This window comes from Petromyzon marinus, chromosome 2 (genome assembly GCF_048934315.1).
Source record: "Petromyzon marinus isolate PM22_M1 ecotype Great Lakes invasive population chromosome 2, UKy_Petmar_22M1.pri1.0, whole genome shotgun sequence".
Lineage (NCBI taxonomy): Eukaryota > Metazoa > Chordata > Hyperoartia > Petromyzontiformes > Petromyzontidae > Petromyzon > Petromyzon marinus.
Genome location: NC_133668.1, coordinates 10,252,614 through 10,278,529, shown reverse-complemented (window position 1 = coordinate 10,278,529; position 25,916 = coordinate 10,252,614). Strand labels below are relative to the sequence as shown.

The following is a 25,916-nucleotide window of genomic DNA, read 5'->3' as shown; positions in this document are numbered from 1 at the left end:
AAAATCATTTCTGATTCAACCGCATTAATTGATCAAACCAAACATGTCTCGTTGAAACCTTCTGCTGCCAGGCCACCAAGATTATACGGCTTACCAAAAATACATAAAGTAGATACACCCCTTCGTCCTATCGTCTCTACTATCAACTCCCCTACCTACAAACTGGCTCGTTTTCTGTCTGAAATCCTGCAGCCTTTCACTGGAAAAACCACCTCTGCGGTACACAATTCTACTCACCTGGTATCGACAATCAAGGGTATTTCCCTGTCCCCAGACGACCTGCTTGTAATTTTTGATGTAGTTTCCTTATTCACCAAAGTTTCTCTACCTGACACTGAGGTACCCCCCCTGGTGAGACACTGCTTAATCAATACATACTTCACTTGGAATGGAACTTTCTACAAACAGAGGGCACCCCAATGGGCTCCCCCCTATCTCCAGTTGTAGCCAACATTTTCATGGGGAAATTTGAGACTGACGCCATCCAGACTGCCACTCTGCGTCAAACCTTATGGAAGAGGTACGTGGATGACACTTTTGTCATCTGGCCACATGGCCGGCCTGCTCTAGACCAATTCTTCGACCACATCAATTCCATACACCCAGCCATCAGATTTACCATGGAAGTCGAAAAAGATGGCAAGCTACCTTTTTTTGGATGTCCTAATAAAAAAGAGACTTGATGGTTCAATGAGCCACTCTGTCTACAGGAAAGATACCCATACAGATTCTTACCTGAAACCGGATTCCCACCACCATCCATCCCAGAAGAATTCCCTCATCAAGACTATATACCATAGAGCCCAATAGATTTCCGACCAGGAACACATTGCCAGTGAACTCAAGCACGTACACCAAGCTCTTCAGGCTAATGGTTATTCCGACTACACAATCCGCAAAGCTATAACTCCAACCATGAAGAAGGACCCTCTTGAGGAGCCTTTCAAAACCATCACTTTACCCTACATTGCGGGGATCACAAAATATATCTCCAAAATCTTGCATAAACACAAGATCCAGGTCCGATTCAACACATTACATAAAATCCGTGATCTGGTTCCGTCTGTAAAAGATGTGATTCCGGACATACAGTACCCTGGCGACTACAAACTAGGTTTCCTCTGTGGTAGTAGTTACATTGGAGAAACCAAATGACATGTCTCGAACCGCATTCATGAACACAAAGCAGACCTGAAACACAGTAGGACCAACACCTCGGCCGTGGCAGATCACTGTTATAATTCAGTAGGCTCACATGATATTGACTTCTCCAAGACAGAGGTTCTTTGCAAGCCATCTGGCTACCATATACAAATACAGAGACAATTTCAACCGAGAAGATGGATTCTGGGTTAGCAATCATTGAAAGGATTTGATAAACCATTTCGGGTCTTAATTTATTGATCACGCTTAAGGTGGCTTTCAGACCGCATCCATTATTTTTCGTCTCCCCCCTCCTCTTTTCCGAACATAGATGGACTCGTCCTCTGAACAAACTGGCAAATTGCTCTCCGTGGTGCTAACGTTTAAAAAACGCCACTTTTTTCAAATTTTCTTGATGTGGTTTTCACACCTGATGATGATTGCTTATGTTGCAGTCGAAACGTCGTGAAAATGTTATTGTTTTATATTTTAAAAATGGTATTGTTTCCCTTCTACGTGACTTTACCGAAAGAACCAAGAATATGGAGACAGATTTTGAACAGATGCGTATTGGGAGGGGGAATGGGCAAGGGGCCTCTTATGGAGCTACCACCCTTCCCCGCGCGTGCTACCTGTGCGACCGATGGGGGTATCTCATGCGAGACTGTCCCCAGATCGCCCGCACTAGGCAAAGCGCCAGAGTTAAACCCCAACGCCCCCTAGATAGTGGACTACCTAGGGGTGCAATTGACGCGGTCCCAACACAAGTAGACAATAATAATAATAATGGCGAGTGAGTGACCTCTAAGGAGATGCCTACACCAACACTTGAGAATGTGGCAACTTCGGGTGACTGGCTACGGGAGCTATTGTCAGGGATCACGGCGACCACGTCGCTGGTGGAAGGGCAGGTGAACGGATGGTATACCCAGATTCTTCTGGACACGGGAGTGGTAGCCTCGCTCATGAGTGCAACACATTGCAGCATAGTCGGGGTCGACTTGGGCCGCCTACAGGCCCCAGACCGCGCGTTGTACACTGCAAGTGGACATGGAATGGGCCTACTGGGGAGAATCACGCTTGAGGTCCGCCTCGGACACCAGGCGTGTAACCAGGAATATTAAGTGTTGAATGTGTTATGCCACGAGTGCATTGCAGGCACTAACCTTCTGGAAAAGTTGGGGCTCAACTTGCAGCCCCGCCAGCAATGCTCCACCGTAGAGGGTAGCGGGGAGAGGATCCCGTTTTTGGAACGGCAGCCGGATTGCCTTCGCTTTGAGCCCGGGGCTGCCACCCTGGTGTCAGCCGTTACCTTTGTTCGGCATTCCCCCGCCACAGCTGGAAGAGGGGAGCCAGCCCGTGGAGCACCTGATGGAGACCCTGCGTGTGGCCCATGGCTGGGCCTACTAGCATGGGGAGGCCGCCCACCAGCGGCAAGAGCAGGGCACCCGTCCCCATGTGGAGCCCCCCTTCTACTCGGCGGGCTATAAGGTGTGGCTGCATACCGCGCGTGTAGGGCCCGGACAGGTGGGGAAACTAACCACCTACTGGCAAGGACTCTGGACCGTGGTGCGGCAGATCTCCCCCTGGACGGTGCTGATTCAAGGCAGGGAGAGGGGTCGGGAGACGGTGGTAAACATCCGCCGATTGAAACCCAGAAGGCGACCCCTGCCAGGGAGGCGCCCGCCTCTCATGTACCCTGACACCCCAAACCCCCCCCCATGCCCCCCATACCTGACAGCTTCACTCCATACATGGGCCCCGCTGTGCCTGAGCCCCCAGTGGACCCAGGCCCAGCAAGGAGGCAGTGGGCACAGCGGCACGTAAACCCCTCCGCACCTGAGTTTGTTCCCCATACAGGTGACATTGGAGGGCAGGAGGAGCCTCTGGAATGGAGGCGGAGACCACCACCGGGGCCTCGTGAAGCTGAGCCACCATCCACTAGCAATGAGAACTGGGCGGACCCTGCGGACTCCGTGGCGCTACCTGGTTGGAGCGACCCAGGCGAGGTGCTCCAGTCAGCCCGGGACGGGGATGGGCACCTCGGGGGGGGCTATGTGGTGCCACGACCTCGAAGCCACTCTGCAGGCGCCGCGACCACCCCTGACCTCCACACTGCATACACACACATCTCACACATGTAGTGTCCTGACGGTGAGTCACCTGGCAGTCGGGTTTTAATCCAAGGATTGCTCTGGGGAATGTCCAACGGTTTCCCGATGCCAAGAGATTGGCTCGACCCAACAGGACAGTTTACATCGCAGTGCCCCTGAATTGGCTTGATAGTGTATGGGCACAAAAAGATTACCGGGTCAGCTGCGATGAGTCCTACATTCCTGAATATGGCGTGGGGGAGCAGAGTGAAAAGTGCGGGAAAAGAAAACAATAGGTCGGAGGAGCTCAACACACGCAGCTAAGAAGCAAGCCCGGCATGGCCACAGGTAGGCGCACGATTGGTCGCGCGGAACACGTGACCCAGGTTTTTTGAAGTCGGATATAAAAAGGTGGGACTGTGGAACTAAGCGGGTTCTCGTCTCCTACATATGAGTCGTGAAGATCTCAGTCAGTCCTCCTCTCTTGGCTACTCACAGCGTCCGTGTGACGCCAGTGACTGCAGCGACGAGGTATTGAAGTCAGAATGTGTTTGTCATCTGTTCTATACCTGCTGCTGTGTTTGTGTACAAGCAGCTCTGCGTGTGATGTCGCTCTCAAAGACAAAAACAAAACAATAAATCGCTCTTCTTCTTTGAAAGGTTGGCTTACAGATCCTGGCAGGGGTGCAGAGATGCGGTTTGGAACATGCTTGTGTAGTGGCATAGCGCTGGCTGCTGGCGGAAAAGGGTAACTGCGGTGTATGGCAGTACCCACTTCAGCAGGCCACGAAAGACACGAGAAGTGGACATCTTGAGGAAAGGTCACAGAGGGGTCTATCGGGAAGCCGTGGCCGCGGCGAAGCGAGGCCACGCTGAGAGTTTCAGAGGGGCCTCTGTAGGGGACCTCGGGGCTGTTGCTGGAAGTGGGATCCCCGTCATGCTGTTCAAGATCGTCATTACCATCTCGTCGCCATCGTCGCTGCCATATTCACTCGATATTGCGCTGCTAGATGGTTGTTGGCTGTCTCCGTCAGCGCCGTCAGTGTTAGACTGTTAGAGTTGTGTTTAGGCTCGCGACTGTAGAGTGTGCACCCACGTAGGGTATGTATTATCCCGATGGTGTTTGTTAATTAAAATAAGTGTATCCAAGTCTTACTGTCTCCGAGTTAGTCACTACACTTGTATTAAACAACTGATTTCATAAATAAATACTTCACAGACAGAAGGCCATGTGGCTGATGTTATGTGTAAAAAAATGTGTGTGGTGTTATCTGCGTATTTATGGGGAGACAATAGGTGGGTGAAGGCTGAACGTTACACTCCTGAGATGTTGCAACACGGTGCAATAAGGGAATGAGTCAGTGCTTAGGCACGTTGCTGTTGTCATCGCAAGATTTTAAATGAGACATTATTACTGCTCTCTCCGGCTATTAAGGTTAACATTTTTAAGCATCAATTAGGTTATTACAGTGTCAATGAACAGCGAACTTTTAATACATTTATAAAGTAAAGCCGTGGTTGTGGCTCATGCCACAACCCAGCCGGCGGGTCGGCCGCCGGGTCCCGTGGCGCCTCCTCCAGTAGTACAACGAGTGAGAGAGGGGATCTCGGCGCCGGCAGGACCCCCATAGGAAGCCGGCGCAGTAGCTCCTGGAGCACCCTCTCCACGCGGGAAATGCGGTCCTGCATGGGGTCCGGGCCCCCTACTGCTGCTGCTCCCACGAGCAGGCCCTCTTGTTACCCTGGCCCTGGGAGGATCCCCGGGCGGGGGGGGGGGGTCTCCGGCCCCTGCTTCCTCTTCCATTGGCTCTTTTCCGCTGAGGTTGTAGCCATTGTCGGAACCACCGTTGCCACCCGATGTAAAGTAGAGCCGACATGAGGTTGCAGGTGTTTCGTCCTTTTATTTCTTCCCGCAGTCCAAACTTGCCCCCAGCCTTCTCTGTCCGTTCCCCGCTAGCTCTCCCCTTTGCACCCCTCCTTTACTTAAGACATGCTATACGGTGACAATAAAAACAAGACCGTCATATATTCACAATTTTCATCCAATTTTTGGTATCAGATAACCGTAAGCCACATGCCATTTTTAAATCCAACGGTAATTGGCTACATTCGCCCTAACTTAATTTAATCCTGATCTTTGCAGCTCGTGTTGTCGTTGCTTAATGTTTACCATACAGTGCTGGAAAATGTTAATGAACATATTGGAATACTGCACACACTACATATGAAATCACCAGTTATCAATGCGCAAGTAAAAGTACATTGCTTGTACTACAACAAAAATGCAGTTTCTTTGTTAAAAGATGGTGTTGAGGCTTATGCTTAGATGTCGTAAGAGCATTATTGTGCAAGATGTCAAGATTTGGTGTTTTGCAGTGATGCAATGTTCAAGCAAAGAACATGAACATGAGCCCTTACTTGACATATTGTCAATTATCAAACTGAGCTGGACATGTTGGTCACCAACAATTGTGTATGTGTGAAGGAAGGTGATTAATGTGATTATTAGCGAACTCCACTTTGATCTCAACAACCTGACACAAAATACTCATTCCAGTCCTTATCTCTATACAGTACAGTAAAACCTTGGATTGCGAGCATAATTCGTTCCGGAAACGTGTTTGTAATCCAAAGCACTCGTATATCAAAGCACTCGTCTATCAGTTGTGATCACGTGACGCTTCGGCAGACAAAGCGTATTAGTACTACTCGTATTGCAAGACCTCGCTCGTTTATCAAAAAAACACTCGCAGAACAAGTTACTCGCAATCCAAGGTTTTACTGTACAGGTCGTCCCCGACTTACGATGGAGATGCATTACAACGACCCCATTGTAAGTCGAAAATATCCTAAGTCGAAAATGGCCTAGCCTACCCAAGAGTCTTAAAGAATGGTGATAATTTAGCAAAACAGAGCAATTTACAGTACCGTACTGTACAAACTATATACTGTATGTATTCATTAATTACAATACTGTATTGCACAGTAAAATGTAAAGTAAAAAACAAGGTAAATTCTTAGCCTACCTATATGAACTGGAATTTCATAGAAAGTTTGTTCAGGAAACAATCCTATCTGCCATAAAACACTTTTAACATGCATTGAACGTATGTATCGTATCGTGGTAACCCTAAAATGAAATCGCTAAAGCTATGTTTCATACATGCATTGAACGTATCGTAACGTATCATATTCTATTGTACTCACAAAGATCCTGTCCGTCGTCTGCATACTTGAACGATGTTAGGTTGTTGATGGCTACGTTAACTTAGTTGTCGGAAGAAGAGGATGGCGATGATAAAGTTACAGTATCGTACCTCGTACGCTGCTGCGTTTGCCTGCCGAGCGAAATTATAACTATTTTACAATTGTGTCATATCGCTATCGACATCGTAAGATTGAAATATCCTAAGTCGGACCATCGTAAGTCGGGGACTACCTGTGTATATAAAAGGAAAATTTGTGATTATGTGTGTCTGTTCAAAATGTTTAGCGTACTTCCCGACGGGCAACAAACTTGAAATTTGCCATGTGGGTACTTTCAGACTGTACACCATGCAAAAATGATAAAAATAGACTTTTCTATATATTTTTTTGGGGGGGGCTCAATAATGCATGTTTTGCACGGCAAGTGAGCTGTGACGTCACAAATGTCACGTGACCCGTGTGCGGAAGCGTAACGGAGTGTGCCTGCTGATCGCGGGTAAAGCGAAATACAAATGTGTTGCAGGTCTAAGGCGTTCTTCGAGCAGCATTGCTTTATTATTTCAGTCGTTTACTGACAGGCTACACGGGGGGATCTTTGTCTTTATCCTGTGTGTGCGTGTGGTAGGGGTGGAGGCCAGCGACTGCGTAGCGATTCGCGCGCCGCGCTACGAACCCGGCGAACCCGAGTTCGATTCCCGCTCACGGCCACCACCGGTGACGATTATTTTAACCGGTCCTGGGCCTCCCCTAGGTCGACTCAGCCTCAAACGAGTAACTGGTGTGGTGTGTGAACATCGCCACTGGGGGTGGGGGGGGGACGACAAAGGCGGTCGGGTGTGGTGAATCCAAGTCCCGGGCGAAGCCGGGTCGTGAAGCTAGTATACTGTATAATACTATAATTCAATACAAAGGCAGACCGTGTACTCCTTCAACGCTCATACTGTACTGGAATATATAGGTAGTCCTCGACTTACGACGGAGATGCGTTACGATGACCCCCCTATCGTAAGTCAAAAATATCGTAAGTCGAAGATGGCCTAACCTACCCAGGAGTCTTAAAGAATGGTGATAATTTAGCAAAACAGAGCAATTTACAGTACCGTACTGTATAAACTAATTAATTCCAATACTGTGTTGCGCAGTAAAATGTAAAGTAAAAAAAACAGGGTAAATTATTAGCCAACCTATATGAACTGCAATTTTAATGGAACGTTTTTTTTCAAGAAAATCTTATCTGCTATATAAAAAAACAACTTTAAACATGCTTTGAAACGCAAAAAAAAACACAGAAAAAAATATACACGCGCTAACACCGAGAACAACTTCAACTCCTATTCTTGGTTCTTTCGGTAAAGTCACGTTGAAGGGTATAAAACAATAAAAAAATCAAAAATTTAACTTCAACTCCGTCGACCAGAGTGTTGAGAGTGAGGCATCACCACCACACAAGGCCGGGAGATGTGTACATCCATGCAGCGTCCCAGCGTCCAGTATCGCACCTCGTACGCTGCTGCGTTTGCCTGCCGCGCGAAATTTAAAATATTTAACAATGTTGTCGCATCGCCATCGTAACATCGTAACATCGAAATATCGTAAGTCGGACCATCGGAACGCGGGGACTATCTGTACTCTCAAAAGGCCGCGTGGCTGCTGGGATTTGTTCAGTTAAACATACTTGAGTTTGTTTTGATGTGGATGGACATATATAGAGGTGAATTGTCTGTGTATTTGTTTTCAACGACCTCGGGTTATATTCCTGGCCACGTTACATAATTGGGGATATTGAGTCTCAGTGCCTTTGTGTGTGGTGCAGTGGTTCCCACACTGCGCTATGAACTTGTTGACCTGGGTTCGATTCCAAGCCATTAACAACAGTGGCAAGCGGTTTCAAACCATGTCCTGTTTAGTTTGTTGCACTACCCTCGCACTTCCGATTAGCACGGTTGGCTACGTACGGTGCGAAATAAGTTAAACGTACGGTACATACCCAAAGGTCGACTCGGTCTTAAATTAGTATCTAGTGCCATAAGTATGTACTAAAGAGATTAAGGTCGCTATAATTGTTACTGACTACACTAATCTTTCATGCACCTCGTAAAGTGCTCACTAACAGTTCTTGCCCTTACGTTCTGCAGGGCTGAAATGTGTTTGTCGTTGGTACAATGTATTTCTATATTATATCGAAGTATTTCCACGTAATATATGTTGGCATATATTCAAAACCGGTGAAAATACATTCACATTTTAGCAAACAGTACTTCTTGATGATATGAGGTTCTTCAAGGCTGACCTGCACTTTTCATCTACGTGTTGTAACGTATTCACGTCAGAAGCATAGACATATTTAGTACAACTATGCAGCTATTTGTATGTAAGAAACGCATCTAACCACAATTGTATTCATAACCACAATTGTACCATAAAGTCAACATGATGTATGGCAGTTGACCAGCATTGATTCATGAAAGCCTGAATGTGCTGATGAGACAGTTGGTGTTGAAGCCGGTCCAGTGTTTGCTGATTCTGAATCAATACTATTTAAATGTTAGTCCCAGAAGGCTGTTGGACCGATGGGTTGTGTAATAAATACTCTTAGATTGTATGTGGAGTGACAGATATATAAAGAAGGAAGATTATCTGCTTATAATCTATCTGTTTTATTCTCCACAACGATGTCTATGATTATGTTGTGATGTGGTGAGAACGGCCTATGATGATTGATTACACATTCACTCGTGGATTCACCAACGCTGATGGTGGCGACGTGTTATTTTTGGGAGAGGTCGGTTTGGTGGGTAGCTTGATTTGGCCAGGAGTACCGTGGTACGGATAATCTTTTATGGACGAAACTGAAATTTCGCAGGCTTGACCTCGTTACAATTATAGTGCTACAGTCACCGAAGCCCATTAATTTAGTCATTTTACATTTGCTGTTTGGAGTTGAGATAAAGATTACAGCGCGCATGCTGTGCTCATGGACATGGAAAGGTGGTAAACTTTACATTTAAAAACTTTCATTTATAACGGGTCTACCTAAACTTCGAACATCTTGCACAAGTCCTGCCTTAGAGTCATATTTAATAATTATGACACCTTTAGCTAAAGTGTAGTTGAATTGTGTATAAATATAACTTAACACATACACTGGTATTGTTGCTGAAATAAATTGATTCATTGGTATAGTCAAACCGAGTTTTTACTAATGTATTAGTAATCTCCCAATCCAAAATTATTACATAATAAATAAAATACTGCAAATACATGTCTTATAATGATAAAAATGATAAATCATACCCTTCGAATACATTTAACTTTATCTTAAATAACATGTACTACTGTACAAGGGATTGGGACATTGACTGCAGAGATGACGCAATGAAATTATCTTCTGTGCAGGCCCTTTGGTGATTGCATCTCAGGATCGTTAGGGACAGCAACGGATATGAGAGCCAATCACCCAGCAGTGAGCTTGACTATGGCTGGCGATCATGAAATGTGTTGAATGAGGCCAGGATTACACGTCATAAAAAGCCAGGAAACTCCGTCAGGGGTAAGGTATGAGCTGTCAATTCGTCACGTGACCGCGGCAGCTTTACGTATACCTCTCAGTCCTGGAGGTTATCCAGTCCGCCTGTGTCTTTAAAAGACAAAGGCAACTGGCCGTGGTGCTGGCCACCCACCCCCATTTAGTGTGGCCATACCGGCCTTTATAGGTGTTCGCTAATCGCACTTGCCCTCGAGACCGTGGAATGCTATAGGGGGAATCTCTGTTTGTTTCATAAGTTGTGTTGAAGATACCAGTGACAGACTCACAAATAATGTGTAGTTTAGTAACGCTACACGTAATTCCAATTTAATTGCTTACTATACAAATGTGTGAGTCTGCTAAAGCTCGCATCTTTTCACGCTCAATAAGACATTGACAGGATGAGAAATGCACTGTTAGATATTTCACGTTTGGTCTGCTTGCTTGCATCATAACGGGAGTCGTTATCGTTTCAGCCATCGGAATACTGCAAGTTCAAATCTCAGTTGGCGCATCACCGCATTCCCTCCAGGGCCGATTGAATTACAATCACTCTGGGTAGTCTACAGCACAGCAGTTGTCCGATAACATTGGTTTTACCTCTAATAATATGCATTGTACATGGGTACATTAAAATTACAATTAACAATTAAATGTGCACACAATTTCATGTTAAATGTGATAACATTTGCAGTGTAAAATGGGTAACACGATGGATTTATTCCATATTGCCCTTCATTTACGCAGGGGCCTCCATAATTCCGTTAATTTTAACAGTATCCTGAACCTCCAAGACACATTTTATTGAGGGTCCTGGACTGGCAGGTTTGGCCATTTCTATCAACGAGTGCTCGGCATGTCTGAGGAATCCGAAGTAAACGGAAAACCCCACGCATGACGATGGCATAACGCTCAAAGAACCACATAGGTAGCCACCTGTATTGGCATGGCTCGTCCAATTAACTCGAGTATCGCCCTCCGTTAGGCTTTTAGCCCCCTTATGGAAACGCTATAAATGTGACGCTAGGAAGCACGCCAAGTGATTGCACTACTCGGCTATACATATCTGCATTTTTATTTCATAGTTTGAATAGGAGTACGTCTCTATATTTGATAACCCGCCACTCTCACAGGGCGCGCATGGCTTTTTCAAAGGTCAGGGAATCAAATGGCCATTTGTCCCTGCGATGATGATGTTTCCAATGAGACCACAATTTGTCAATATTTGGCCATTTTTGTAGGAGTGTAACCTTGTACACTGACACACGGACACGCATTTTATGAACGTATTGCTTCTACTATATGCCATTTATCCAGTGCTATTTTTAAAGAGGGTCCTGCATTTGTGTATCTGGACAATTCCAGATATTAGTGTTTGGCTTCATGTGACAGGAATGCCACAAACGATGGGATGATACTCGTAGCCCTTCCACGGACACGCTTTAAATTCAATCCACAGTCTCAATCCAGAGAGGACCACAATGCGCCCAGGGTTTTAATTTCAACCAGATCCGATCAAGTTCGGCGACCCGAAAATAATTTATCCGCACCCGGTACACCAAATTCAGTTTCCCCCTCGCTAAGGCTTCAGCTACTCGTTTGACGTGCCTACTCCAGTCTACGAGCGACTAGGATGACTCTTCATTAACTCTACAACAACCTGGCTATATCCATGATGCGGTCATACCTTCCAAGCAACGAACGAACCTCCCACCCTCCCTCCCTTGACAGACACCCGACCATCACAGACCGGGCGCATTCGCGGCGATATGAACACGACACCGCGTGCAGTATCGCCACTCGTGTACAGGCTGCTACCGTGAACGAATCGCCAGGAATGGTGCGCCAGATGAACTCCGTCGGGATATTGGAAGCTAAGCTGACTTTGAGCCCGCATATGAACAGTGCTCGGATGAGCGAGCACCGTGCACAGCAGGTGCTATCGGCATGCGCGCGAGGTTGTACCACGTTGCGGGCAGCAGAGGCAGGGCAAGTGCGGTAAATGTCATGATTGTATTTGCGCTATGCGCCCCGCGTCTGTGCGCCGCCGCCCTCACGAACCCCCCCGCACTGCCGAGCGTGATGCATGCAGCACGGCATGGGAGGCTGGGGGTGGTTGGTGGTGCCATCATACAGTACTTTATACTTCACCCCCCACGACCTGGGCACAGCGCCCGGGTGGGGAAGCCCTCATCCAGCAGTGGGCTGACAACAGGGCCGTCTAACGTGCGCGTACAAATCCCCATTAGTGCCGCTCGCTTTAACATGTTGACGACCTGAAAACTATTGCGTGCGTGCGTGTGGTGGGGGCGGTGGCCACAAAGGGAACAACATCGGGCGAGCTTTGAGTCATAGCTGTTCTCACGAAAAGCACCGGCGACTCGCAAAGGGCATCAAGCGGGTAGCGAGAAGCTGACATGAGAAGAGAGAGAGGGAGAGGAGAGAGGGGGTAGCTGAGTGTGAGAGGCCAGCTCATGAGAGCCCCGTGCGGGGAAGGGCAGGCAAAGGTGCTGTCCGGAGGGTCTCGGACCAATCACCCCGGCCAAACCCAACAGGAATCTTCCACAGGGAAGGTGAACTCATCAACTTCGGCTGTCTGTGCCCATCACACCCATTGCAGGTGGGTGTCACAAGCAAACGCACTTTATTTTGTCACGTGGCGGGTCGTCAATGCGGTCCATTGAGTTATGGCGTTGAAGAAGACAAAAACTCGGCATATTCGTCAATAACACTGCCCTAAATGGAAACTACAGTATGTAATAGACGACGTTTCGGCCAGCGGCCCTTCTTCATAGCAGCGATCATAGCAGGGGTCGAGTCTCCCTGCTCTTAAGAAGGGTGATTGCTCGAAACGTCGGCTGTTACTGTACATTATTTCCTTTTAGGGCAGCGTTTTTTTAACGAATGCGCTGAACTTCTTAAATTGTGCACCACCGTCAAGCGTATTTTCACAAATGTGTATGCGTGATTAATGCTTTGTAGGGTTGAACATTGTTTCGACTCTTAATAACGCGCGTGTTGGTAAGCCGAGTCTTATATTTAGGCGTGGTGGTGGTGTATGAATGGCTCGGGGTACATGAGGAAATGAAATGCTGCTCAGTACAGTTCTGTTGTGTATTGCATTTGCGAATACACCATTTTAGGGCCCAATGTGGAAACTTAAAACAGTGTTTCTAGAAATGCCGAATAACCTGCCTGACTCTTATTCACATCATATAATGTGTTTGTACTTCTTACAGTCTCAGGGGAGCTGTTCCGTTGTTTTTGTTTGTAAATGAGTTTTACCGTCGTAATATCCGTTAAGGAAATTAAGTGGGCTTAGGCAGGACACGTGGCTATAATGGATTGATGGTTGCCGGTGATCGAGACCAACGGTAGGCTGGCAATTGAAGGGTAGAATATTATTTGATAGGACGTTCACCTCGTAGATGGAGTGATGAGATAAAGTCATGTGCAGATGTTAAATCGGATTGTTGCATCGCGGGACTGTGATCGATGGTGACGGCTTGGGAAGGCCTTTGTCAAGCAGTGGATAGATCATGACTGGTGATGATTACTGTAAAAAAATACTTGACTGCTTTCGCATGCTGTGAGCCACATACATGCTATGCAATATAACAGTATCTATATTAAATATACAGCACCGTTACCCCTGATAAATAGTCTTACATCGTCTGAATAAGATATTGTCAACAACATACTTAACATAAGCGGCGGTTTGTATGGCAGCGAATTGACATCTAGCCAGAGGAACTGATAACTTAAGTAGAGCTGGGATATCAAATTACAGTATCTACATGAAACTATTTTAAAAATAGGTTGGTTAATAGTTACATGGAAGGCTTTGTGTGATGCACCCATCTACATGCACATTTTTTGCAAATACGAAATAGGAAGAAATAGGGCTGCGGATATTCGGACTTTTCGCGGACGCTACAGCTGCCACGGATTTTTGAAACCATAATAGAGCTACGGATAAGAGATCTCCAGTACAGTTTGTTTCCTATCTATACTTCCCGCCGTAATTCCTATTCTCTGGATTAACATGTTCACCATTTTTTGGCAGCTGATGCAACTTCATCATGGGTTGGTGAGAGTAACGGCAGATTGCACATATTCAAAGGATATTGCAGCTATACCTACACTACTTCCCTTTGATCCCAGATTGGCCCAGCATATGGTAAAAATAAGTTTAGACACTAAATAACATACTTATTATTACTTTAAGGAATTTGAAAAACGGACGTACAAATGCACATGAAAGCCGTTATCAGTCGCTGACAACTCGAGGTCTCATTAGCTGCAAATACAATTGCAAGCCTGGTATTGCCAAGTTGCCCCACACAAGTAGGTGGTGTATGACAAACAGTATTTTTGAAAGTTGGCCATTTCGGGTCACATTTAAAAACTTTGCATTTAAGTTTGGTGTGTGTATATAGGGGACTCGCCTAAGTTGGCAGATAATGTCAAGGATGATCATGTGTAAACTGGTAAGTTGAAGGGTTTAACTTGTGCCAGTAACGCACGTTAAAGGGTTTTCACCTTTTCCAGCAGGTGGTTTAGGAATCGCACTGAGTGCCGCCAGGTGATCAAGCTTTCCGTGTGCAGTCATGGAGACCGTGAGTCCCCGAGATAAGAAGGGCCCAACTTTGCCTGCTGCTGTCGGGCTACCTACAACAAGAAGTTCCAAGCGGGATCTCTGGCTAACCAGCAGGAGAGGCTGGCAGGCGACTGCTGTGGACCTCCAAGCACCACCCACCACAGGGAGTAATGCCACCAAAGTTTACCTTGGACACCAGAGCGACAGCCTGAACGCGCACTGCACCCCTCGAGTGTCGTAAGTGAAAAAGGGATAAACTGGGAATGTCTTTAATTGCACCCAATTTTACGAGTTAATCTGTTGAGAGAGGTGGAGCAAACAGCACATTCCTGCTAGTGTAATCATGCATCGATTAACATTGATTCAAAAGCTAACGATGTATTGATTCGAGTTTGAAATAATCAATTTGTTGATGTAATGACGTTGCGTGGCTACTCTTTCTACTTTGAAAAAAACCTTATTCAGTTTCATGGCAATTCATTGAATCTTGCTGGGGACATTTTTACACCCTTTTTAGAGACTACAAGGAAACATGGAATTTCTTGGTTCTTCATATATTATGTATTGTCCTCAGTCTTACAAGTTTTGGCCCACCAAGTTAGGAACAATTAATTGAGCCCTCACCACTGGATTTTAAAATTATATATATAGCTATATGCATTCACAGTACAGGTACGCATTCACAAAAGAGAACAGTTTTAGAAGCTCCTTATGATTCATTTTGATGACTTATCCATTAAAGTATTACTCGAGGCTCTATTTTAACCAGATGATTCTTTGTAGTTGTTGCTTGTTCTTCCATACAAGCCTAACATTACCAACACCACTCTGTAACCAGCTGGCCTGCACCACTGTTCCACTTTGGCTTAAAAAAATCATGAAGTAAACCTCGAGCTCTCGCTGTTTCCCCCAGCAGGGTAAGCGAGCTGCTTTGTAAGCGTTCAGAGGACCCAGAGGAGGTCCTGTACAACCTGGGCTTTGGGAAGGATGAACCAGATGTCACCACCAAGATCCCAGCACGTTACTTCTCCAGTGTGTCGCAGGCACGAGGGATCAACGGGCAGGTGCTCCTCGCATCGCAGCTCGCACGCCTCTCAGGCGAGCACTCTGGTCTCGAACGTAAGTTGCCTCTTCAATGTTCACAACGTTTCTCTGTCGTGCTGCTTAACTCACAGCCATGGCAGGCTAGGCCAAGTCTGCCTTCAGCTGTATGACTATCAACAAGGCCACCAGGAGGAAGAAATTGCCAGTTACAATTCCCATGCTCAGCTAGGTGGTTTTCTGGTGCTGTATTTGTGCTTGGCAGAGTTACAAAAATAATGTAAGGAATAATTTAAACTTAAAACCCATCTATTTGCATTTTATGAAGGTCTTTTTTAACAGTGTAATTTATATGTCGAAAATATGGATTTGTTTTACTGTAAACAGTAAAACATTTAACTCAAACAAAACTATGAGCTATGCTTAATTATAACACAATTATGCTGTTGATTAAGAATAGTTTTAGACTTATAAAATATATATACTAATTTGGCAAATTCTGCAAGTTATATAATTGATGGTTTAATTTTCGCCTTTTTTTATTTGTTCGCGATTGCTTTAAACTGCAGTCTAATTGCCATAAACTGGATGATAGTGGGGTTACATTTTTTTGCAGTTTTTAAGGTCCATTTAAAACTATTTTTAACATGAGATAGCCCCTGTTTAGAGTTGTGTGATAATAGCTTTTATACATTATGTGAAAGGTACTATATAAGTAAATAAAATGTTGATAATTATGATGATGGTGGTGGTGGTGATGATTATGTTGATACTATAATACACTGATAATAAGCGACTCATTTTGATCTTGGAGAGGTCACATACAGTGAGAGAAAAAAGTATTTGATCCCCTGCTGATTTTGTACGTTTGCCCACTGACAAAGAAATGATCAGTCTATAATTTTAATGGTAGGTTAATTTGAACAGTGAGAGACAGAATAACAACAAAATCCAGAAAAACGCATGTCAAAAATGTTATAATTTGATTTGCATTTTAATGAGGGAAATACGTATTTGACCCCCTCTCAATCAGAAAGATTTCTGGCTCCCAGGTGTCTTTCATACAGGTAACGAGCTGAGATTAGGAGCACACTCTTAAAGGGAGTGCTCCTAATCTCAGCTTGTTACCTGTATAAAAGATACCTGTCCACAGAAGCAATCAATCAATCAGATTCAAAACTCTCCACCATGGCCAAGACCAAAGAGCTCTCCAAGGATGTCAGGGACAATATTGTAGACCTACACAAGGCTGGAATGGGCTACAAGACCATTGCCAAGCAGCTTGGTGAGAAGGTGACAACAGTTGGTGCGATTCTTCGCAAATGGAAGAAACACAAAAGAACTGTCAATCTTCCTCGGCCTGGGGCTCCATGCAAGATCTCACCTCGTGGAGTTGAAATGATCATGAGAACGGTGAGGAATCAGCCCAGAACTACACTGGAGGATCTTGTCAATGATCTCGAGGCAGCTGGGACCATAGTCACCAAGAAAACAATTGGTAACACACTACGCCGTGAAGGACTGAAATCCTGCAGCGCCCGCAAGGTCCCCCTGCTCAAGACAGCCTGTCTGAAGTTTGCCAATGAACATCTGAATGATTCAGAGGACAACTGGGTGAAAGTGTTGCGGTCACATAAGACCAAAATGGAGCTCTTTGGCATCAACTCAACTCGCCGTGTTTGGAGGAGGAGGAATGCTGCCTGTGACCCCAAGAACACCATCCCCACCGTCAAACATGGAGGTGGAAACATTATGCTTTGGGGGTGTTTTTCTGCTAAGGGGACAGGACAACTTCACCGCATCAAAGGGACAATAGACGGGGCCATGTACCATCAAATATTGGGTGAGAACCTCCTTTCCTCAGCCAGGGCATTGAAAATGGGTCGTGGATGGGTATTCCAGCATGACAATGACCCAAAGCACATGGCCAAGGCAACAAAGGAGTGGCTCAAGAAGAAGCACATTAAGGTCCTGGAGTGGCCTAGCCAGTCTCCAGACCTTAATCCCATAGAAAATCTGTGGAGGGAGCTGAAGGTTCGAGTTTCCAAACGTCAGCCTCGAAACCTTAATGACTTGGAGAAGATCTGCAAAGAGGAGTGGGACAAAATCCCTCCTGAGATGTGTGCAAACCTGGTGGCCAACTACATGAAACGTCTGACCTCTGTGATTGCCAACAAGGGTTTTGCCACCAAGTACTAAGTCATGTTTTGCAGAGGGGTCAAATGCTTATTTCCCTCATTAAAATGCAAATCAATCCATAACATTTTTGACATGCGTTTTTCTGGATTTTGTTGTTGTTATTCTGTCTCTCACTTTTCAAATAAACCTACCATTAAAATTATAGACTGATCATTTCTTTGTCAGTGGGCAAACATACAAAATCAGCAGGGGATCAAATACTTTTTTCCCTCACTGTATCTTTCTGTGCACAGGCCGTTTCCGCCAGGTCAGGATGCTGGCCAACGTGGCCGACACGTTGAACCAGATCTACTCTCAGGTGTCAGGAGTGCACGTCCCCATGCTGCTGCCACTGGTGCGCACCCGCAGCCTGTTTGTGCAGCAGGAAGAGGGCGGAAGAGAGGAGGACCAGTGCACTAGCGTTGGAAACATTCAGCGCTCTGGCAAGACGAAGGTTGCCCGCAGGCTCATCAAGACTCTGTCCAAGCACAAATTGTTCGGTGGCACTGTTAACACGATAGATTACAACTGCTTGATGTTGGTGAAACAGCAACTCACCGTTCCCACAGCCGAGCCTGGCAAAACGTCATTACAGCGACCTGCCATCGCCACTGCTGGTGGCCATTTAACAAGAGAGAGCATGCTGGCTGAACCGTCACTCAAGACCGTACATTTTCAGTTTGGCGAGGCTTTTATAGCAGCAGGTTTAACTAACACTTGTCTGAAAGTGGTTGAAGAAAAATACTCGTGCACTTGTAGGGATTGCAGAGAGCCGGACTCAGGGAGAGAGGTTACTTTTCCAAAGTCTGGCATCTCAAAGCTCACAAGCTGCGTGGGCACAGCTGGTGAGGAATCTAGGGCTTGTGGGGAGCACAGAGACGAGCCCTCCGATATCATAGGCTGCTTTCAGACAAAATTAAATGAGGCGGAAACTCCCATGAGCAGGCAGTCATGCATCCCACGACCCAGTGCAGTCGTGCACAGAGACAAAGGATCATCAACTACCCACCACGGCCCGCAGGACAAGCCCAGACTCAAGGACTCGTTTGACCTGGAAGAGGTGGGGGTAGTGGATTAGGGATGTCAGCTACCTACCTTTGGAAACCCATTACCTTCCCCCCCCCATATGTTCATATTTTGCACCTCCTAGTATGTAATCACAGTGTTTAATTTTAAAGAAAGTATTTGTTTAATATTTTAGTTGTTTATTAACACTTGTAAATTATTATAAGACAACATTTATATAATTTGCTTTTAATATTATTTCATGAGTCAGGAACCCCCACCAAATGTGTTATTTTTTTCATATATAATTCCATGGCAGTCATATATATCATAGCAGTCTACCTTAGTGGACATGATGCATGAGAGGGTAAATGTAGTGTAACCTTAATTTTAATCAGGTGAGATCCCATTGCCACATGTCCTTTGTATGGAAGATCCTGAACATGGGACATAGATGCTAAGGTACAGTGTATAAAATTGTTATAATGCAAAATAACATTTGAAAAAGTCTAAATATATAATTATATATAGAATATGGAAGATTACAGTGCAATTTCAGAAAGTTTGAATTACTGAAGATAATAAGTCATACTATCGTATGTAATAATTTAATGTATTCTTACTAATGGCTGCTATGAAAATGCAATGCTACACACATACACTGCCACCGAGATGGGGAGTATGAAACGGTTTGAAAAAAATATACACGTATACATTTGCAGCAAAATATGAATGTGTTTATTCCAAGTCCTAAATCACCTCACCCTCGACCCTAGGTTCTGAATAATGATGGAGAGACCTACCGAGCAGGGCTGCACTCGGCGGGTGCGAGGGAGTTCTGGGGTAAGCGGCCATTTCTCAATTAAAGCAATGAGTTTGCTTTCCACCGTTTCTCAACTCTTTACTTTCTTCAGCTACCCCTCTATCTTCCCTCATCTAATGTATATACAAGCATGCATTAATTCGTGCATACACACACTAATTAGGGTCCTTAGATTAACACTAAAATATTCTGATTATTTTAATAAACAGGGTGATTGTTTTATAGATATTGAGATGAAATAATAGGGATACATTGAACAGAACACAACAATTCAATTAAAAACCTCTGAAATCTATGCTACTGCCTACTCTAAAAATGAGCAATCACTTTGGCAATATTCAATCACTTGTTGAGAAAAAGGTCATAACAAATGAGTAGGGTATTTATAAATGGATCACCCTGTATTTTTGATCAACTATTCTGAATGACATTTCGATGTTACATTTGTTTCATTAATTTTTATATCTCGAATCCAGGTTTTGTATTTGGAAAATTGTATCTGAATTGTCTCAAATTAAAATTTTCTAGCGATTGTAAAAAAAGAATCACCAGAATTTACTCACTCGGTCACGCAGTCAAGACTGTTGTTATTTACCCGTATTCTTGTACATGGAAATTCAGTTTTCAGGTCCATATGGCGTACAGCCATTTCAACACTGGCAAAAAAAAATGTCTATTTGTTTGTGTTTCTCCTTTGTGATTGGACTTTGTAGGGTGAACATTGAGATGTATAAGGGGACGGGGTCACTAATAAGGTTTGAATTTGTCTGTAATAGGGTAGGCACTGATAAGGGGTTGACAGGTATATGTATGGCACCATCACACACGCCAACCCTGCGTGTATACGCTGTACAGGGCTTCCAGCGCGGACCGGCAGTGCACATTCAGACAGCAGTGGCTATGCCGAAGACCCGGCCGTCTTTGACTGCAGCTCTGCTGTGCACCACCAAGTAAGAAAATCTATTTTCACCAAATGACTTAGATTGTTATATCAATTTCCAAAAACTTTGTAATTTCAGTGTGCAGGTTTATTACAGTTATGCTTTGCTGTATTTCCATGAAAAATCTTGCTTCAAAGTTCTTGAACTGCAGGTTACACAATATAAGCCTGCATCATAGGTTTCCACTTAACAACCTATAATGCACATGCGTACGCGCGCTTGCGAGGGATTTGGCTCTCGAACGGTGGGCTTTACGTCGAAAAATTTTTGCCAGCCAGCATGCCCTAAGCCCCGCGGTGGGAAGACGCTATTCCTTTTTTACGTCCGTCACCTTTAAATTAGTTAAATTAGCGATTTAGTGGGATTTTGGTTTATTTATTGCGTGACATCGGCCGTACCAACTCACTCCAATTGCGTGGAGGGGGGGCGGACCCTGCCAAGTGATGCGCGTTCGGTCGAGCTCACGGGAGACATTTTCTTTTACGTGTTTAACATGCAATAAATATACACATAACGCTGCGGCTATTTCTTCACAGTCTGGTGTCCTTTTCGCCCCCCCACCAACAGGATGCGTGCAGTTACTGCTATTAAGTCCGTTGATATTAATATTATTACAGTGCTTAGATAGCATTATTGTAGTATTTTTGTTTACTAATATTAAACAAATACGTTGGCAGATATTACAATAATAATGTTTGTGTGCACAAAACTAACTTTTCATTATTGGGTTGCTAAATATTCCCTTTTTTAGCTGTGCTTTCATGACGCTGCGACGGTCTACTGCCAGTCTGATGTGGCCTGCTGCCTGCTGATTAATTAATGTCAGTGCACTGGCACTCTATTATCTACACTGCTAATTTTCCTTTTGACTATTATGAGTTTGTCAGTCTATCATCTGTTGCCTGCTTCTTTACCTCACTCAGTGTATTGCCAGCCTTTCATGTCAACTGTATTCTGCTTTTTCAGCTGCTGCCCGTATTGCCAGCTTTTTATGTCGACTGTAGCAATGGTTATGTCATTGAGTCGGCGTACTGGCAGTCCATAATCTAGACTGTAGCCTGCTTCTCAACTTACCTGTGCATACCGCTGCTCTTTAATTTACACTTATTTCTGCTTATTTCTTCAATGCATTTCTGCGATACTGATAGCTGTGCCATCATCGGGGATTGCTGTGCACGTTGATGTGTGTGTGTGAGTCGATGTGTGTGTGTTTGAGTCCATATGTGTGTGCGTGTTGGTCCATGCGTGTGTTTAAGTCCATGTGTGTGTCTGTCTTTTTTTAACGGAAAACGCCCGATGTGTGTCTTATGTACATCGAAGTGTTTGTGTCATTCCAAGTGTGCGTGTCAGTCCATTTCTGTGCGTATCAGTCGCTGTGTGTGTTAGTCCATGTGTGTGTGTTAGTCGATGTGTGTGCATGGCTCCATCTGAGTGTGTAAGTCAATGTGCGTTTGTGTGTCTATGTGTGTCAGTCGATGTGTGTGTGTATGTCGATGTGTATGTGTGTCAGTCCATATGTGTGTGTGTTAGTCCACATGTGTGTATAAGTCCATACATGTGTGTGTGCCACTCGATATGTGTGTGTAAGTCAATGCGTGTGTATGAGTCGATATGTGTGTTCATCAATGTGTGTGTATCTAAAGTAGATGTCTGTGTGTCACGGTCCATATGTGTATGTGTGTGTAGGGCAATGTATGTGTCAGTCTATGTATGTGTGTGTAAGTCCATGTGTATGTGTCTTAGTCGATATGTGTGTGTGTAAGTTCATATGTGTGTTTATGTCAATGTGTGGGTGAGTCCACGTATGTCTGTGTGTGAGTCGATGTATGTGTGTGTGAGTCGCTGTATGTGTGTACGTCGATATATGTGTGTGTAACTCCATGTGTGTGTATCTAAAGTGGATGTCTATGCGTGTGTGAGTCCATATGTGTGTGTGTGTAAGTCCATGTGTTTGTGTGTGTCAGTCGATATGTCTGTGTGTGTCAGTCCATGGGCGTGTGTGTTAGTCGCTTTGTGTGTGTGGCTCCATGTGAGTCAGTGTAAGTCCATTTCTTCGCGTGTCTGTAGGTCCATGTGTGCGTGTGACTGAATGTAAGTGCTTTATTGACCTGCTCAAGGCCTATGATACCATCAGTAGGCCTGGCCTCTGGGTTGTTCTTCATGCTTTCGGAGTCCCTCACCCTTTGCTCACGATCTTTAAGGACCTTCATTATGGTGAGCGGCGCCGCGTCAAACTACGTGGCCGTCAGTCAGAGCCATTCCCTCTTCACCTTTGGGTGTGACAGGGATGTCCTCTGGCTCCCACATTATTTAACATATATTTTCACCACATAGTTCGTGATGCCTTCAATGGCTGTACCGGAGGAATTACCATATGGTACAGATACAATGGGAGGCTGATCGATGCCCGGGTGCGGTCAAGGGATGGCTCCCTTTTGCTCAACCATGGGATGTATGCCGATGCTCTGGTAATTGCTGCTCACTCAGAGGAGGAGTTGGAGGCACTGCTGCTGAATCTGGAGCTTGCCACTAAGAGGTGGGGCCTTACCATCAACCCCACCAAAACTAAGCACCTGCCTGGGTATTTTGCACCATCGGACAATCCACCTCCACAACTCACAATTGCTGATGCACCAGTTGTGGAGAGATTGGAGAGATTCCCATACCTGGCCAGTGTGCTCATGACCGGCTCTGGTTTAACAGCAGAGGTCTCACTCCAAATCAGTCGAACGCCATTATCCTTTCATCGGTTGCGTTACGCTGTGTAGAAGCTACCTGGTCTCTCGCTCCGCATGAAGCTTCAGGTCTTCTCGGCCACGGTAATTCCCTCCCTTCTCTACGCTTGCGAAACGTGCACCTCCCTAATGGAATATCTTCGCCGGTTAGAAACATTTATGCCGGCCTGCTAACGATCCATCCTGGGTTTAACCATATGTGTGTGTGTGCGTCTAAGTCGATGTGTTTCTATGTGTGTGGGTCGATGTCTGTGTGTAAGTCCATGTGTGTGTCACCTTTTTCGCCCGGGAAATGCCGGGTACTTACCGCTAGTGTTTTAAATAAATGCACAATGACAATTAAGATATTTTACAAAACTGATGATATGATTATGATGGTTTTTATATTGTATGATATATCATATATCGGCTTATCGTAGGAAACTTAATGCGGATCCATCCGCCTGATGGAGTTTTAAACGATCAGATAATGAACGATTTTCATTTATAAGGGTACAACCTGCTAACGATGCGTATATTTTTCAATGGAAAATGGCAATGGCCTAACCTAATTGAATGAATATTCCTAGAATTAAGTGGAAATGCTGCAAGTGTTTTTTGTTTTTCAGTCACAGTTATCTTTCAACCGGTGATTAGCATATTCCACTTAAATCCGACGACCTGAGTTAAATTCCTGGTAAAAGCTAACATCAGCGAGTCAAACAACCCACACCTTCATCCAGCAGTGGATTGATAATGGGATGTAAATATTGTGAGACTAAAGAGCCCTAATTTTCTAAAGCCTACCGAAAGAATCAATACATGCAAAGCATACTTTAGGTCAGCAATTCTCAGAGATCTATTTTTTAACAGTCCCCAATCACACACATCATCGTATGTATCTAATTAGAGAAGTTAGCATCAAAGAGTATACTACCAATAAAGGCACAAGGATTAGACCTTGAGGATGTCTGGCATAAAAAAATCCACATTAGTGTGCTAGACTGAGAGGTCGGTTGCTTTATGTTTGACTCATGAACGGTATTTGATCGTTAACAGCAGAGCACGGACTTCCTGATTGGTGCTGACAGCCAAACGAGCCAGGGGATCCCCTTCGCACCATCATGCATCTCTGAACAATTGCCGTGCGGATCCCTGCTGCCTCCCTGTGATATGCGGTCGTGGCCACACCTCGGTGAGGCCGTGCCCTTGGCTGACAAATATCATCGTGACGGAGAAAGAATTGAGCTCAAGGCACACCCAGCAAAGAGCTTCTACGAGCAACCTCGGGGATTGCACTTTTCCGCTTTTGAAGATTTCATCGGTGGGTCACAGACATTGAAAAGGACGCAGAATGGGTCATCTGACTCATTGGGAAACTCACTAATCTACAAAGTGCCTCAGAGGAACCTATTCTCATCACGCACACCCAACAGGCAATGCACAGCCTGCCAGACAGAGCACGTCCCTAGCGAGAACGACAGTGTGATTGCTGATGATGAATGTGTGGCCACTGCACCAGGTGACGCACAACATCACTCACTCAGGGAACGCAACAAACAGCGGTCCGTGTCCACTCAAACTGACAGTGTGGACACATCCAGTACAATCAGGGATGCTGTCCCTACAGCTTGCACGTTCTCACATCTGCCTCTGCGCTCCCACACAATGATAGTGATGGGAGACCATGAGAAGAGTTGCGAGTTTGCAGTGTCCAGCAGAGGAGGCATGCCTGAGACCCAAGATGGGACTTCGGGCCATCAGAAGTTTGCGTACACCAGCAACAATCGCGTCCGGTTAGCATGTGTGTGTGCGCATCATTGTGAATGCCATCTCCACCTGCAACGTCAGTGCCACCATCGAATGTACCCAGAATGCATCGATTGTCACAAGAGCTGTGAACCACGTGTGCTCTTCCGGTCACGCAGTCTTGATGATCTTATCATGAGCAGACGTGGACTGCACTATAGCCTCATTGTCCAAGTGTGAACCTGTGCGATTCGTCACCACTGCCTGTGGGCTGCAAAAATGCTGTTAAATATGCACCGTATATTCCTTTGTTACGATCGCCACCTGGTGGTGTTTTGTGTTACATTCAGCGATTTTTGTTTTCGCTGGAGTTAAAATAAAGCATCAGGGTTCATAGCATTATCAGTTGTTTGCCCATGACACCTTCCGACCAAGAAGAAAGATACATCATACCAAAGTTATGTAAATACTTTCTAAGATGTGTTTGTTCTCGGGAGTATTTAATAAACAATAATGACGTTACAAATGCTGTCGTGTCATGGTGAGCACACTGGACTTGCCATCCAGAGATTGTCTGTTCGCATCTCCTGGCATGGAGTTGAAACAATTAGCAATATACACAGCACTGAGACCCACCAGCAGCAGATGGCTGGATTGGTAACAGTGATGTTTTTGGGTAACAACACCAGGATAAACTGCTTGGGTAGACAAACTTAATCTTGCAGAATGTATTGTGCACTGCTAGCCTTGAAAGACGACCTTTGTCTATGTTTTTGTGGTGCTGGGGGTTCGGACCTGCAACCATTGTAACCACAACCAAATGAGTGGTGGCCACCGCAGCAGTTGCTCTCGACCTGTCAGCCAAGCCGTCGGCATTTCTCTGTATAAGAACCTAC

At 45.2% G+C, this 25,916-nt stretch overlaps 1 protein-coding gene across 7 annotated transcripts; it reads left to right on the top strand.

Annotated features, from left to right (window-relative positions):
- Window positions 1-6,876: 6,876 nt before the first annotated feature.
- Window positions 6,877-25,546, top strand: LOC116947811 (protein ITPRID2-like). Of its 7 annotated transcripts, none has more exons than XM_032964005.2 (7): window positions 6,877-12,589; window positions 14,578-14,806; window positions 15,483-15,688; window positions 18,043-18,848; window positions 19,570-19,636; window positions 20,472-20,566; window positions 24,331-25,546. In XM_032964005.2, exons 2-7 carry the CDS (start codon window positions 14,580-14,582, stop codon window positions 25,258-25,260), a joined length of 2,331 nt encoding a protein of 776 aa, XP_032819896.2. In that variant the 5' UTR covers window positions 6,877-12,589; window positions 14,578-14,579; the 3' UTR covers window positions 25,261-25,546. The 7 variants fall into 7 exon arrangements, with proteins under 7 accessions (XP_032819896.2, XP_032819887.2, XP_075925743.1 ...); XM_032963996.2 differs by having other exon boundaries at window positions 14,524-14,806; XM_076069628.1 differs by having other exon boundaries at window positions 14,521-14,806; window positions 15,603-15,688.
- Window positions 25,547-25,916: the final 370 nt, after the last annotated feature.

Coding starts and splice junctions, on each gene's coding strand:
- LOC116947811 (XM_032964005.2), top strand. CDS start 14,580: ATGGAGACCGTGAGTCCCCGAGATAAGAAGGGCCCAACTTTGCCTGCT. Junction 19,637..20,471: donor GGGTGCGAGGGAGTTCTGGG/GTAAGCGGCCAT, acceptor TACGCTGTACAG/GGCTTCCAGCGCGGACCGGC. Junction 20,567..24,330: donor GCTCTGCTGTGCACCACCAA/GTAAGAAAATCT, acceptor GATCGTTAACAG/CAGAGCACGGACTTCCTGAT.